The sequence below is a fragment of the Falco naumanni genome, chromosome 5 (assembly GCF_017639655.2).
Source record: "Falco naumanni isolate bFalNau1 chromosome 5, bFalNau1.pat, whole genome shotgun sequence".
In the NCBI taxonomy this organism is placed as follows: domain Eukaryota; kingdom Metazoa; phylum Chordata; class Aves; order Falconiformes; family Falconidae; genus Falco; species Falco naumanni.
Window position 1 is genome coordinate 83,227,303 of NC_054058.1, and position 17,006 is coordinate 83,244,308.

The following is a 17,006-nucleotide window of genomic DNA, read 5'->3' on the forward strand; positions in this document are numbered from 1 at the left end:
CAGGCAGGAGAGGAGAGTGGGTAGAGACAAGAAATCTAGTATTGTAGGGATTAAAAAGATTTAAAGACTAGGAGTAGTAGGGTAAGAACTATAACTGACACAGAAGGTGGAACTGCCTAGATGAAGCTGAAGTTGCACATGCTCTTTGCAAAAGACAGTGGCAAGACATGCATTACATTCTGGTAAGTGCTAATACATACAGATTACAAGTGACAGCTTGCATCAGGAATATTTTGACTCCTGATCATTGACCAGGACTCCGAAGTGCTACATGCTTAAGAACACAGGCCAAAGAGAAAATCTATGCCCCCAGAACCTTGTCATTTAAATATCAGACAATGAAATAACAGATGGGGAGAAAGTGGCAGAATATGAGAAAGCAGCTGGCACATATGGGCCGACAGTCAGGCTGGAAATAGCACACTGATGGACTGCCAGTATTTTGCCAAAAAACAGATTTGAAGAGGATACTAGTTAGTTTTTGCATGTTTCTGAGTAGCACGGGACAGAGCACAAAGGTGACTAACTGACTGCCTAAGGTGGTAGAGGCCAGAGTCAACCTTTTGTTTCTGAAAGGAAGACGGCGGTAATTGGAGGCAAGCAGGAATGGGACATGAGGGGAAATGGGGGAACATGTAGGAAGGGAGGAGTTACTCCACTCTTTCAGGTGGCAAAATGTATGATGGATATAAAGCTGCCAAACCTTCTGAGAAAACTGTCAAATGAAAGAAAAATATTTCTGTTTGTTTCTAAAAGATTTAATTAATTGAACACATAAACATCTCAGAACTATTTTAAAAGAACTGCTTTACAGCAACATTACCAATTATTCCAAATGATCAAAGCCACCATACGGTTAAGCAGTGGTATTTCTTGTGTGTATGTATTATGATACCAGCACCTTAATATTAATCATATTCTGGTTTTCCCACAGAGTCTCTGATGTAGCCAATTCAAAGATTGAGAGTGATATAAATAACACTTAAAAGACATACGAAATTAATAATTTATTCCCATGTCATTGAACTATGATAGGGAAAGAAATTTTATAGTGTTTATCATCAGTATATCCAAATAGATTGAAAATATTAATGTTATATTTTCATGACTAATCCCAAAGCATTTCTTCATTTGGCAAATTGTCTGCACTTTCTTCTTGATTACACAACACTGACTGCTCCACTTGGATGATTTAAATGTTCACACAGACTTTTTTCATGATGCTTTTTCGGTCAGATGGATGTTTCATTTAGAAATGTGTTCAACTTTGCTGCCATTGGATCGATGTCTTGTAATACCAACGTATGGCTTATGTATTTGACTACCTTTGCTACTCCCTTGCTACTTCATAAATAGCATTTGATGTTTTGTAAGTGGGCTCTAAACTTTTTTATGACAACTGTTATAACTGGTCTGAAAAATCCTACATTATTTTCCTTTTGTCAGCTGCTCTGTTAAGTGAGGTGAGGAAAGCTATACATCTCAGATAAATGATTCCTCACTTAACTTGTTTTTCCAATATGTCTCCTTTCTTCCCTGCAAATATGACAAAGATAACATCTGAAGCCATGGTGGTGTAGGATGAGAATGATGTTTGGTTTTGTGTTGCTTTGTTAAGACATGACAATCCCCTCATGTGCTGCTGTTACTCCATTTTTATGACCAAGTTATTAACAGTGTTCATCACTTAAGCAGCCTTTCTAACTATATTAAAAGGCCTACTAATACATTGCTCATTAAGAAAGGGATTGCCTCCTGCACCTTTATGACTTAGACGAACCTATTTTTAATTGACACTTTCCCTGAAACAGTCATGTCCTTGGGAAACTTCTGGCTTTTCTACAATCATGCATCCTTAAATCCTCTGTCCTCTGTATTACTACATGCTTATTCAGAATAGTGTGACCAAAAAGCAGTCTCTTTTTCTTGATCGTTCCTGACATTAGTGTGTTTTCACTTTTGTTTTGGAGATATCTAATACTACAAGAGTGCAGGATCATGTTGCTTTACTTAGAAATGAAGAAATCAGCTAGTATTCAATTTAGAAGATTGACAGGTACAATAGTAGTTTGATTCCAGTGCCACACTTAAATGTGTATTTGCCTCATTGGTAGTATAGAATAACAAATTTCTTCTAAATGCCCTGCGTGAATGATCCTAAACTGCTATACAGCATCAACAAGAAGAGACTGCACATTCAGATCAGCTAGAGATCTGTACGCTGGCCTTTCCGAGTGCTGCTGCTTTGCACATGTAAGAGTAACATTTCCATTTCCTGCATTTGTGATAATTGCTGTAAAGGTCAGTCAGACCCTGGCTGTCTTATTATAATGACATGTCTAGTTTCTTTTCAGGAGTTCCTGATGAGGTGGTTGGATTTTGTTCATGTCACTTTAAGCACTCTTTTATACAAGAAATTCTCTTACCTGGAACAAACCACCAATAACTGCAAAAAAATGCACCCTTTGTTATACAAAAGAAGTCTCTTACTCTTTCCTTTCTACAATTTTCTTTTATATAAAAGGAGTTCATAGTACAGATCACAGGAATAATTGCACCACAGCTTACATTAAAGAGCTTAAAACTTGAGAATATAGAAAACAGTAGAGGCTGTGAAAACGAAGTATCATTTACTATCATTTATACACATCACTTGATTAAAAAAGTTAAACATTTAATGATATATTTGCATCTGACAAGTTTTCATTTTCAGCTAATAATGTCGCAATAACTTTGGAAGTAGAATTTTGTCTATGAGGCAATGGGAAATGGAAATGTTGGCATTTACTCCTAGCAAAAATTAACCTTAATACAGGTAGGCCTGTGGCATACTAATCATCATCTGATGTTTTAATTTCCTTAATGACACCTTTCAGTTGTTTTTCCTATCTATCAAGAGAATTTCAGGATTAAAGAAGATATTTTATACATACAACATATAAAAATGTTGAAATGTGTCTCCTTAAGTTAATTTTTTTCTACATCCAGCAGTTTAAAAATATTTAGATTTTTCCTAGTTACAGAAGTTCTTTTTTTACATTTTGTCAGGACAAGTGAGTTGCGTTCCTTATCTTCCTAGAGGATCAGGAAGATGGGGGATAGACTTTCAAAGCTTCAATATTATTAAGTGACAGTTTTATTATTTACAAAGTCCTAGTTGGTTTCTACTTTCTATATGTGGAGATGCATTGTATGATATACTTTAAAAACTGAAACAATTGATCTTATATTGGCTGGAAATGCTTACATGATGCCTTAATTGAAAAATAAGATACATAAAAAAGTAGTTGACAAATACTCCGGTCATAATATATTTCCTAATATTAAAAATTTATCATAGTCAAGAAGAAAAACATGGAAATTAATTTCATTTACTATATCCACTACCTCTAAAGTACTGGGTGTCACACCTTGATTAAAAATAAAATACTCTTAACTTCATGCAAATATTTTTCTAGGGAGAAACAAAATGAACACATTTAAGTGTGACAAAAGGTCAGCTATGGATTCTTCTTAGAAGTAAAACTGTGCCAAAAGAAAATCAGCAGAGTAGATGTAAATGAAGCAGGACTCTTAGGAAACTATTTATGGTTATACCTGTAAATGCTCATTCTTGCAGTTCCTTAAAAACTGATTAATTTGATGATGCCCATTTCTACCTTATGTCAAAAGAACTGGAGGTATTACAGAAATCAAACATTGATTCTTTTAAGATTAAACCTCACATTAAGTTAATTTTCACAAGTTACTCTATTACAAAGAATTCAACGAACTAATTACAAAATAGCAACATTGAAGTGTATTAAAGCCAAAGGCAAATAATATTTTAACCACAGATTTTTGATTTATATACAGTTCAGTCATATCAGTTTGTGCAAGTTGATACATAAGCCTGACAGAAAAATACATGATAGTTTGAGGCTTTTGAGCTTCCCTTAAGCCATCTTTAAAATAAACCTTATTTGTCCTATGGTTTACACCTTAGAACTGTACTCACCCTGTCTAAGATAATACCAAGACATGTTACTCTTGGTTTTTAATTCTTTACCGTCATAACTAATTTTATCTCGGAAAACATAATTTCAGAATATCAAAACTTGCAATTGCTCATTGTACCTTTTTCTTTCTGTAACTTTTCCTGCCCTGCTGTCAGTGTTCTCTAGTTGCTTTCACTTCCATGTAAACCTTATGTCCAAGAAGAAGAGTAATTCCTTGGCTACTACAGACTACAGTCACTTCTTTTGTACTTTCTAACTGATGAACACAAAGTAGAAACATTAGGAGGGGAACACTGTCAACTCCCAGTACCCAGCTCAGATCCAGGTAACTGGGAGGAGGTGAGCAGAAGCACTCCTCAGCTGTTGCCCCACTTTTGCTTTTGCAGTGTTACATCTTACAAAACACTTCATCTTAAAACCTCCCATGACGAATGGTTACTTCACCCTTCCAAATCGTTTCAGATTAAAAGTTCAACAGATATCAGTGCTTTTGGGAGATTAAACTATGGTTTTTTTCAAGGTTCTTGGCAGCCCAGTCTGGATTTTAGATAACTATTACTGAGTTTAACAAGCACATTTTACTGTCTTCCAATAGCAAAGTGATAAAAGATTACAGGATAAATGGAAGGGCATGAGACAGAGTGATAGTAGGACTGATGGAGGAGAATGGTTTTGGGTCAACCTGCTATAGACTTCAGACATTAAACCAAATTGAGTCTAAAACACGTATCTCCCTTCTATCACTCTACATATACAGATATATGATAATGAAGAAGGATTATTCTATACAGTCATATGATGTTGTAAAAATTTGACGGCTCTTACAAAAATCCTTGGATTTCACTCAGCCTCCAGAACAAAAAAAAACCCAAACAAATCATACATGCTTCCTATATGCAGATACCTACATGACAGAATACTTTCAAAGAGATTATATGAAAATTTCAGCACATGGTTAATATATACTATCTACCTTGATTTCTACTGAAACAATTATTTTCCTCAAAGAAAGAAGAAAACTTAAACCTGTTTTTTTTTTAAATTTTTTTTAAGTAGTTTATAATTACAGAGAGGTGCAAAAATCCAGCAGCCCCTCTAGTGCCTTTCAGCTCACAATGCACTCACAGCATAGTAATTTTCAGATAACTAATATATACAATGTATGATAAAGCTGACCTAAATCTATAAAATTCTGAGAATAGATTGATGCTTTTCTATTCAACACTACACTGGCTGGCTACTGAGAAATATAATGTAAACCAAACACCATCTCCATGGTAATATGTGGGTCAACTGTAATGAATATGAAGCTAATTGCTATATTTTCATGGATTATAATAAAAATAATGACCTGCAAGTCAGGATTTCCCTCGCTGGCAATAATAATTTCAGTATAAGAGCTTCTGGCTAACAATAAACTGCTAGGCACATTTCCCTAGTGAATGAGTTCTACTTAATTAAACTTCATCGAGGAAGGTGCTACATATTTACCAACTAAAACCGAAAGAAAGCCACAAAAGGAAAAGAAGGCCAACTTACAAAGTGGGGATATATCTGTGTTGACATTTCCTCCTTTGGGATTCACCTTCTGAGCTTGACTTGCAGGAACAGGCTTATATGATTGACCTGTGGCTCTGTACATGGCTTGAACCCAGAGTATTCTGTCCTGCTCATCGTCACTGGCAAATATCACGGTATCGCCTTCTTTAACAGCATTGAAAAACATTCGACCACCCTGAAGACCTGGAGAGGGAAACAGGAAGGTAATCTGAAGAAATACAAGTTACTTTTAACTCACCGTCAGTGTTTATTACATTATTGTTTTCCTCTATGCGTGTAGGGGGTGGGGCATGGGCATTAAAACACTTTGTAGGTATTTATGACCTAGAAATATGATAAAATGTAGAATAAGGATCAAATTCATGTAAATAACATATACGTAGAATAAATATAGAAATCACAGGAGAAAATATTTCCATAATTCCATTTCCAATTAAATTCCAATTCATTTCTTATTTTCTCTTTTTTATATGCCATTTTGCATTTTGCTAACATATCCTCCTTCTCAGCATCATTTTCTTAGCTAGAAATTCCCATCAACTTTATCTCGCCTGAAGAGAGGCAGCTCCATACCTCTTATGAGTGTTGCTGATCCTTCCTTGGCCCCTTTTTCTCATTTGAGTGTTTTGTTCTGAGAGTAAGTGCATAACTAGAACAGCACACAACAGCCAACATGGCTGTGCCAGGAATTTTTTTATGACGACATTGTTTTGGCTTTCCAAACATTTTCTGAGCATTGTTTGCCTTCTCAATTGTTCTAAACATTGAGCCAACGTTTCCAAACATCAGTCTTCAATATCTTACAAGTCTCTTAAATTCATGACCCTCCACTGCCTATGTAGAGTAGAATTGTTTCTCACTACATGTGTAGCTTTGATTTCCCTCTGCCATTTTAATACTAACTTCTGCAGATTTTTCTGATATCTTCAAAATTTTTTTTGATTACTCTGAGTAATTTGTCTTTAGAAGCACTGCCATCATTGACCTTCTTTTCTAAATCATCTATGAATACACTTCAAAGTACACTGCCACGTGCCTCCACCATCAAAAATAGAGAGAAAAGGGAAAGATTGACTAGAATTCATAATTTTTCCCTTGTACCATATACGGTCTTACAACGTTTCAGACAACCTTAGGGTAAGTTTATTGCTCAATCTTTTCACAGCAAGCTTCTTTGTAAAAGCATGATTTTTCACACCATAAAATCCTAGTGGAATAATTGCCAAAGAACCTTGGGCTTTTTGCTGCTATATCAAAACGAGCAAATTGAATCAGCTGTTTTGCACAAACATATTGTACTTCAAAATCAAGAGAAGTACCTGTGTGAGGAGCTGTATAATCCACAGTGTATCCTTCGAGTTGCATCAGTTCCTGAGGCTCAGATTTCTTTTCTCTGTAACTGCACATTGCAAACGTGTATTGGCTAACCTGAATAAGAAAGGACTTCTTAATTGCTGAATTCCATTCCAGAATTGTGTAGCCAGTGTGCCATGGTTTAAATTAGCTTTTGGTTGTGCTGAAGAAATAAACCCCATTTTTTCCCCCAGAAACATTTACAGTGAAAAACTTTGCATTTTTTCCCCTTCCAGATAAAAGGAAGGAAAAAAAATTAGAAAGCCATAAACACATCTTTCTGCAGTTTCCTGAAATACAATGTATTTTGGGCTGTTGCTTTACAAAAAAATTAAAGGAAGCAAAATTAGGTTCTGGTAGGGAAAATGCTTGGTGCTGTGGTACTGACCAAACTGCTCAGTTTACTTTGAAAGAAAAAAAACCTCCTGTATTCTAAAAACCTGGAAAAAAAGGACTTTTATGTATAAAAGTACTGTTTGCAGATGGAATGCCATGATTATCATGCAGCTGGAAAGATGAACACATAATCTGGCCCATTTAGTTAAAGATGGTAAGTACCAGAACCTTCAGTTTGATTTTATTGTCTAATTTCCGCATCTTTCGCACCTCTGTTGACATCCATCTCCAGGTTACTTGGCTCACTGGATATAGTACTGTGTAGGCCAAGCAGCTTGCAGCTGGCATGAACATGTTACTTCTCATCAAGTACAGGTATTACAAAAAATGATAAAGCAATGAGAAGAGAATCTGTCACCACATGGTTTAAGACTCCCTAGCCAGAACAGAATGCAATAAGGATTGCTGAGGAAAAAGTGACTGGAAAGATAAAGAAAGGAATGCAACAGCTTGGAGAGGAAAAGCAAACACTTAAACAAAACGGAGATGTTCCCAGCCTTAAATGAAAAGCTGGAAAGACTACAACAGGTGACCGGAAGGAAGAGCCTGTGAATCTGTGACAACTAGAAACTTAAGGCAACTGAATTTACATGGGCCTCTGAAACTCTCACCTCCAAGGACTGTAGGATACCTGGCCAACTGACTTGTTTTGAACTATAATATCATTTCTTATATTCATAAAATTAGGCAAAGATCTAAGGATAGGCAAGGAGCTTGCCTGATAGATGATGGACTGTCTTTCTCTCAGTTGCTGACTGCTCAGTTAGCTGTTACCTAGATTCATTGCTTTGCCTACAGCTTCAGGAATGATCCTTTTTGAAGTAAAATTCTGATAGCTGATTTCAGTTTAATTCATGTATTTGCTGGTGCTGTAGCTGTACACCACTTCACCTCCAAGTCCAGTGACTTCAGCTGCTACTGACGAAAGATTTTTTGACTCTCTGTAAAAGATGGACACTTTTGGAAAATAAGGACGGAAGGTGTATTATCTGCATAAAGATCTAAAAATATTTAATTGTTTTAAGTATTTTTTTTAAAAAAAAACCAGGATTATGCAGTGCTATGTGTGCAGTGTAAAGTGATTGAACACCCTCTGCCACAGTGCGTACAAGCATAAGGAACAAGTGCAACAGCTCTCTCTGCAAAATTGCCATCAGGCCTCAAATGCTGAACCCATGTCTCCAGAACCACAGCAGAAGTTTACAGGTGACAGAAATTAAAGTAGGCATTCCAGTATAATTAATACATTAGTTAAGCAAAGGCAGTTTTATAGGAGAAAAGAATTTGAGAGACACCGTCAGGCAACTAAAACAGAGTGCCAGCTTTCCACATAAAATTTACTACATTCACTTCAGTGGGCTGTAAGAAGGAGAGAGCTAAACATAAATAAACACCAAAACCAATACAGGCCGTCACCTTCAGTATTCAGACTTTCAGGCTAGGGGGGACTATTACAACCAGCCAGCCTGCCCTCCAGCACAACACACGACAGTATCAGCTCACTGTGCATTGAGCCCATAGTTTTGCTGTCGTTTATAGTATTTATTTTAGCAAATGGCTGTATTTTGGTTTAAAGATTTGAAGCTACCCCTGGGCTGGCAGGGGGGGATATGGGCCTGCCAGTGGGGCCGGCAGGGCTGAGGGGAGCTGCAGACCAGCCCTGTCATGGCGACACTGGGGCAGGGATGATGGGCCCAGCAGGCTGAAACGGGGTCCTGGGCTGTGGGCAGGGTGAGGAGGGCCTGCAGGGGCCGAGCGGGGACAGTCAGGGCCAGTGGGTCCTGATAAAAGAATTATTTACTTTTAAAAAGAGAGGGAAAGCCAAAAAAGTAAATACCTATAGTGAAAAACAAGAAAGATACGTGGAAAACAGAGGATGTTCGTTAAATCTTTACAGTTAATAAAATATGGCCTTGGGAAAGAGAACAGACACCGTAAATAGGTGAAGCCTGGGCAAAAGAAGCTAAGCTCAAGGAGAACCAAAAGGTTAATGAGACTAAACAGAAAATTACTGGAACTACGTGTGAACTATTGCGATTAGCATACTAAAAGATCCACCCTAGAGCAGAGAGCCCCCTACTAACAAAGCCCCCTTCCCCACAGAACATGCTGGTGAAAAAAAAACAACTCACCGTACCTTTAAAAAAAAACACAAACACTGCAGCTTTAAATGGGGATGAGACTTGTAAGAACCAGTGAGATTTAAGTGTGACTACGGAGTGTATAAAAAAGCTGTGCTGTGCCTTAGGAGGTGGCTAGCTGCCCACCTGGCACCCCCCAGATAGGGGGTAACAGGGCCCTGGGGGCCGACACAAGGCTCAGCCCCTGTGCCATGTCTTCTGCTCCAGGCTCAGCAGCAGTATCACCTCTCTTACTGCTTGGTAGTCCCCTCTTTACATTCCCAAAAACCGTATTTGCCCTCACGCAGGAGCACAGTCACAAGTCGGTTAGTCACACGCCACTAAATCCTTTGCAATTAGAATCATATCCCATGGAAGCTCCCTCCTCTTCTCGTGAACTGAACCTTGCAGAGTTAATTTTTGATACCGCAGTAGAAACATTTTTAAAGTTATTCTATTTTGTCAAATAAAACAACATGGCAAGCACCCACATGTCTACAACTCCATATAACCACACTGTACGGGCAAACTAAGCCATCAAAAAGGAAGCTAGCAGACACTGATCGTGAAATTGCATACGATGCCCATTTATTTTTTCAGATTTCTTCAGCCACTGAATGTTTTTGAAGATAAGCTTGTGGAAGATCTGGGCTATGTGTCTTTGTTCATTTGTAACCTCACCTCTATGACATTATAATCCTGTTGATTTTACTTTTTCAAATGTATTTCAAATGCATATTCTTACTTTAAAGGAACAGTTTATTAAAAGATATTAATTTCACAATCACTCTTATACTTCATCTTTTTATTGAAAATGAGACATTTTAAAGCCTCTCCCACAAAGAAACAAATAGGAAAACTCCATAAAATTTTGTTGGGGGAAAAAAGTCTCAAGAAAATAAAGAAATACAGAATTTGCCTCATTTGTTTACACTTGTGATCTCTTAAAAGCTTTTCCTTATGGTTATCAGTGTCTGCTATCAGTTATTATAGAGAGAACCACCAGCACAATCTGAAATGACAGTTTTTAATACAGATCTATGACCAGGTTTAAGTGTATTGTTAGTAGTTAATGGACCTGTAGGTAGTTTTTCCTTAGAATTCAGCAAATTAGCATCAATACTTCACAGCATAACTTGTACTCAAAAGTCAGGACTATGTACCACACATTCTCAAACAAAAAGAGAATCAAACCACCTTTTCAACAAGTAGTTATTGACAGAAAACAAGTCAATCCTCTTCCTACAACTGCATCGACCTGAATTTCATAATTTTCCAGAGGTCCAAACACCTGACTACCAGCTGTTCTACCTACTTTGTAACAAAGTGGAAAAACAAGAATCTGTGCATGCATGACAAACAGATAGGCACAGAAATGTGGACATGACTTATGAGCAGTGTCACTAGGGGAAGTCCCCATGGAGCAGAAAGACCCTGTTTAATGTGCTGGGAGGAACTGTTACTGCAAACCTGGAGGCTGACAGTGGTCCCTTCTATAGGGCATCACTGGGCAGCCCACTCTAGGAGCTCAACAGCAAGAATTAGCCTGTGTGGTTGGTGTGTTTAGAAAAAAAAAATCCATGAAACAAATGACTGGCTTTCAAAACATTAGAACAGATCATATTAAAATGACAGAAGTGAATATGCATTCAGATTACTGGAGGAAGATATTATCAGACAGTAAATGAAGTAAAACACAGCATGTCCAGCTGAGGCTTTTTACCTAACATGTTACATCCCTGTCTTTTTCCAGTTTGAAATTAATAACCTTTTAGAGATGTGACTGGATTGTAAAAGGAAGAAAAGGGAATAAAATGAAAAGGTTAAAATCTCCAGACTCTGTAACCTTCCTATAATATTGAGCTGTTCTTTCAGAAAGCACAAACAACTTCTAATACGTGTAACAATAACGAAGGTGCACATTTCTCACATCACACTCCTGAAAAATCAACATGATTCATCTAATTTCACTCCTGAGTTAAATTTCCAAAATGTTTGTAAATCATACTGATAGCCTCTGTCTTATAACTGAATTTCATGGCCTTCATGTTTTACTAATATAAGCTAGAAGCTAATTTATAGATGAAGACTCATCAATATGTCAATAGCATATCAATACAACAGATTGATATTAATTAATGAATGCTTATTTCACACATACTGACTTCAGTTTACTGACAAGTTACGTACCACAGCTGTTTGGACAGTAAATATTGATCTGACATGGTATTTTTTACATAGTCTTATTGAACTGATAGCTGCTTTAAAATGAAATAGATGTCTAATTCCCATCACAGTCAGAAAACTCCTGTAACGTTCCCCTCCAGTATTGCAATTTCAGCACAGAAAGCAAAAGATAGTTAAAATTCATTTGGCTGGAATAAATTGTTCTCCCAGATAGCTCCATATCACACACAGAGAAAGATTATGTGTCTCTTAGATGTGCACTTTAAAACTCAGATGACACCTGTAGCTTAGAGGAAGAGAACAAAGTCTTTCCTTTAGTGTAATGGGGGTTGCAAAGTAGGAGTGCTGAAGAAAAGTATGGACAAGGGAACATCTAGGCTTTCTTTTTTTTTTTCTTTTTTTTTTTTCTCTCCAGCAACTTGAAGTACCTTTCCTTTCACATCCATGCCTTAATAGCTGTCCTGTATAGACATCTTCCCAACCAACAAATCTTAATAAAATCAGAAAAAGGCCTCATCTCTTCATGGAGGACCTTGGTAAAATCAGAACTCAAATGAATTCAGTAAACTTTCCAGAAGATCCTGTTCAACCTTGTAACGATTACCCACTGATTATCAATACGCAAGCCAATTCCCACTGCAGCCAGGGAGAACACTGTATTGACATCAAGCTTGGCAAGAATAATATGCAAATACTCTCAGCTTTTAACTTTACTTTATTAAAGACCCTGCTCAGGATTTTTTTACATCCTTACAATTTTCATCATTTAGGAGTAGGAGGAGACCAGGTGTGTGTGACCGACAGAGTGGTAGAAAAAGGAATCAGGCTTTCTGTAAAGTAGTTTTAGAAACCTTCATTCTTAAAAAAGCCTTGTTAACAGGCTGCATCCTTTGTATGATGTTTATGGAGACTCACACTAACAGTTTTCTGTCAACAAAACAGAGGACATAGAAGAATAGCATTCTCTGAATTGATGCAGAAGAATATAAAATTTGTAACTCCAATTTGAAGACAAGCACAAAGACAAAATAATTGCAAAACCTCACAGAAATCATTCAGTTTTTACCACTCAGAATCTACTTTTCTATTCCTATTCTAATGTCATGTTAATGTCACCATTCACTAGGATGTGAAAATACAGTCCAAGGTCTGGACAAAAAGTTATGAAAAATCAGTGCAGCACATTTTTGTGGCCAAGACCAAGTGCTACCCTAGATTTTCTATAACAAATACATAATTTTACTCAGTTTAATATTGCAAGGAAGAACAAGAAATAGCATTATTCAAAAAACATTTATGAAAAAGTTCTTAATAGTAACTATGCTTGCTTTAATTTTAAAGGCAGAAAATCTTTGCTGAGATAGAATAAATGAAACAGCAAGTACAATCCACTTTGTGAAATATAACTTTATTTTAAATTGAGTGCTGCTAGAAGGCTGTCAGCAGAACGTTTCAAGGTCACAACATTCCACTCAGAAATGTCTAGGTTTCAGTTGAAACATTGCTTAGTGTAGGGACTCATTCATATATATGTAAAACTCAGTGACATTTCTGTTTACTACATATGTTAAAAAAAAATAAAATACCCTGGATGTCTCTATGCTGTAAGAAGCTTGGAGTAGCGTTGCATGAAGATACTGATTTACTAATGGGGGCAGACACCATACATAAGAAAAATGATTTCACGGCAGACTACTAACCTGAACAAGAACAAAGTAGCGTTTTTTCCACCGCTTCCAAACCTTCTGTCCTAGAGCGTACAAATATCTGCAAAGGAAATAAAGTGAATGTTTTTCCATTAATAAGAAGCATTTTATTAGGAGGACCCAATACAAAACAGTGTATTAATTTGCTCTACCTACTGAGCTGCTTCTTCACTATTGTCATATCTAAGAAGGTATTTTTTTCCTATTTACTCAGACAATAGAAATGCAAAGCTATAGTCCTTTTCATTCAAAGTAAGACAAAAAGCAGAAACAAAAGACCTTGTTTGAGATGACTAACTTGGTTATCACTTCTATTTCACCAATTGCATCTGAAAATAGGCAAAACAGCTTAAAGTAGAACACTTGACTACACAGAAATACTAAACGTTAGAAAAGTTAAACTCCCAACACTTTTTTTTTTCCATTTGGTTTCCATAGATTTGCTAGTATTTCTCTGTTTCTCTAGTCTGTGAGTCACAGTGGCAGTTTGGGAAAATGTTCAAAAAATGCCAGGAGACACACAAGATTAATTTTTCTTCAAGAGTAAATGGAATCTAACTTACCAAACAGAAATACCTCGCTATAAAGACTGTGAGATTACTAAAAACTCCTTGTCTCACATTGGCAGTTTCCAGGCTTTTAATCAGATGATTTAATCAGCAGTATCAACTACTGAGATGCAAAGCCACAGTTGTTGATACTCTTTGGCAGTAGAGAAAGCACCCTCATTTCCCAAGAAGTTGCAGCAAGTTTTATGGCATTATAATGACACTTTTTTTTCTGTCACTGTGGTCATGTGGCACTGTTGTTAACAAGGACAGCAAAAGGAAAAGGATGAGCTCTGGGATTACAAGCAAGAGGCTACGACTGGTAAGGACCTACTGCTTAAAACCTGACAGGAGAGCAAAATATTACCTATGTTACGTCCCTTCTGGCTGGCCAGCTTTTTTTATCAAGGCATCTAGTACAACTACGTGGGTCAAAGGCAGAACCAAGAGCCAAACTGTTCAGACCAGTGAATGCTGGCTTCACAGGCCACTCTTCAGAGGATGCTGGCATGTATATTATGAAGTTGTTGCAATAACCAGAATCATAGATGGTTTGTTGGATGATAGATGGACAGGTGCCTCTGTGGTGAGAGGATAGGGTCTGCTGCCCTCTACTTTTTGATCGCTTCTGGGGGTTGTTTCCTGGTGGTTTTTAACTCAGTAAAAAAAACAGAGCAATGAACCAACATCTCGTGAAATTGGCAAGTAAGATACAGGCAAAACATTGTTTTCCACCTGTCCTTGGCATATACTCAGGCACATTCTTCGCAACTTTAGGTATTACAAAGGACAAATTTCTGTCTAACATAAATGTTCCACATAATGCTTATTAACTACGGTGGTTTGTCAGATTACACAAGCAGCTCCGTCATTACTACGACACCGACGGCTTGCCCTTCTTCAACTCCTGCTGCACCTGCGTTGAAACTCTGCCTCACTTGTTACTCTGCTTTTTATTCATATGAGAGTACGGAAAATCAGGTTTGTGTACACCATTACCAGTTGATGTAGCTTGCTTTCAATGGTCCAGATCCTGCCACACTCTTTTAAACTTCTTAATTCTGTGATTATTATAAATTCAATAAAGAGAAAGGAGTAAGTGTTATGTCTGAAAGGGTACCCAAAAAGGGGCCTACTGGGGTTTATTTGAAAATTTATAATGTTTTGCAACTAAGGAAGCATTTATCTCACAGACTGATAGGTGGATATTCCCATATCCCTATCCCCCCCCCCCCCCCCCCCCCAACTGCTTTGCTCTTCATATATGATTCAGAAGAGCCAGGCACGTTACCCCATAACAGCGTTTACTTTCCCCAAAGCATACCACATTGCTGCTGCCACCATTCATCTCTTTGCTATTGCCATAGGGTGAAGGGGGGAATGACCGATGAATTTCACTCAGCCTTGAAGATTAATGACTGGGGGGAGAAAAGTAAAAGGGTCCACAGGTGGCCTTTGGGCTCTCTCAGTCCTAAACCTGTCCTGTTCTTCATGGTGGTTCTGCCAACACATCCCTCAGAACATCCTTTATGTATCTCTGATTTTAGCTGTCAGAGGACAACTGCCCCACGGACTGTGGAAATACACAGTCCTCAAATTCCACAATACAAAGATATCCTGACACATTTCCACCCTCTTGGCATGTCTTAAATGACTGTAAAAGAGCCATAGAATAACACAGCTCTTCTTACTTGAGAGTAATTCTGGTATCATCAGTGGACGTGACTTTACGTTCTAACAGGAACTCGGCAGAAAATGAGTAACCCAACCTTAGAGATGCCAGGTTTAATCAATTCTTTTTCATTATTAACTGAGCCTGGTATAGAAAGGTGCTTTTAAAATAAGAGATCTTAAAAGAACATTTGCTATCAGAGAAAGGGTCAGTTGCTTTTTAAATTACTTTTCAGGTAAGATATACCACATATGGTCCTGCAGTATAGGCAGAACTATCACAAGTTACAGTAAAGTCATAATTATAAAATAAGAAAGCATACAAAAAAGAAATTCAATAGTAACGTGCACTTCTTATTCCTCCTATAAATCACTTCCAACTAAGGTGTTAAATAAGAGCTTCCTTAAGAAACAAAGGGGTGGAACATTAACTGCATAGCATTAAAATCCACTGGTCTTAGATAAGATTAGGTAACAAACAAAGTAGCATTCATGAGACAGAGCTGGGGTTTAGTATAGAAGTGCAAAGCCTTATGTGACTTGATTTTACAAATCACTAGAAACACACAGTTATAATGACGTTACTAATCCATCTTCCAATGCCACCTCTAATGGTTGCAGGTTTTTTCTAATGTAGAAAGTTTCAGCCGTTTACAAGGGATATATCCTGTGCTCATCTTTAGTGTGCAAGCTCCTGAAAGATGAGGATATTAATTCTTACTCCAGAGTCTAACATTTATACCCAGGAGGAGAAAAACATCTTAGACTTCCAGAGTCCTCTTTGAACATTTTGTTCCCCATTTATTTTCCATTGAAAAAAATCGGAAGCAAAGGACCTAAGAACACTGTTAAATTTGGACAATAATATCTAGGATTTGTAGAAACTGCTGTTGATGTCTACAACAGAAAAAGTTTACAAAAGCGAGTTTCCAGATTTAAATGAACTTGAGTTTCACAGCTGGTGCAGAAAATTAAGCGGTTAACAGATTCAGAAGTGAACTAAGTCCCAGAGCTAAGCTGAAGAATATTTTATTTCTAAGATGGGGAATTGCATCATTTTTCACAGGTTTCAGGTAAATGTCAGTACCACAAACTATCCTCAGTACCACAAAGATCCTCAGTCACAAACTCACAGAGCTGCAGCCTGCTATTTCTCTGCCCATATGTATATCTGTATTCACCTACAAGCCCCACTCACTCTTTCCATCCAAAAAAACGTGCAGAGATGCATAGCATTAAGTGTTCAGGCTATTTTAAACAAATACGCTCAGCAGCAACAATAAACAGTCATTCCTTCAAACACTGTACTTTTCTTTAGGTGAAGTATCCTGTGCGATAACAAAGAAGAAGCTGATATTCAGCAGTAGTCAATTCCATGTTTCTAAAAACTAACCTCACCATTTACTACAATTCTTCTCATGTTAATTTGGATTCCAGAGTTGGGAAAATCTACAATAATTCTTGAAT

General features: G+C 37.3%; 1 protein-coding gene across 1 annotated transcript in view; it reads right to left on the bottom strand.

Annotated features, from left to right (window-relative positions):
- Positions 1-17,006, bottom strand: part of CADPS2 (calcium dependent secretion activator 2) — a 321,648-nt gene that overhangs the window by 110,087 nt on the left and 194,555 nt on the right. The window contains exons 9-11 of the mRNA XM_040595763.1: positions 13,315-13,381; positions 6,878-6,986; positions 5,538-5,741 (exon numbers count right to left, since the gene is read on the bottom strand). Of these exons, the coding sequence (XP_040451697.1) occupies positions 5,538-5,741; positions 6,878-6,986; positions 13,315-13,381 (380 nt within the window). The remainder of the gene's footprint in view (positions 1-5,537; positions 5,742-6,877; positions 6,987-13,314; positions 13,382-17,006) is intronic.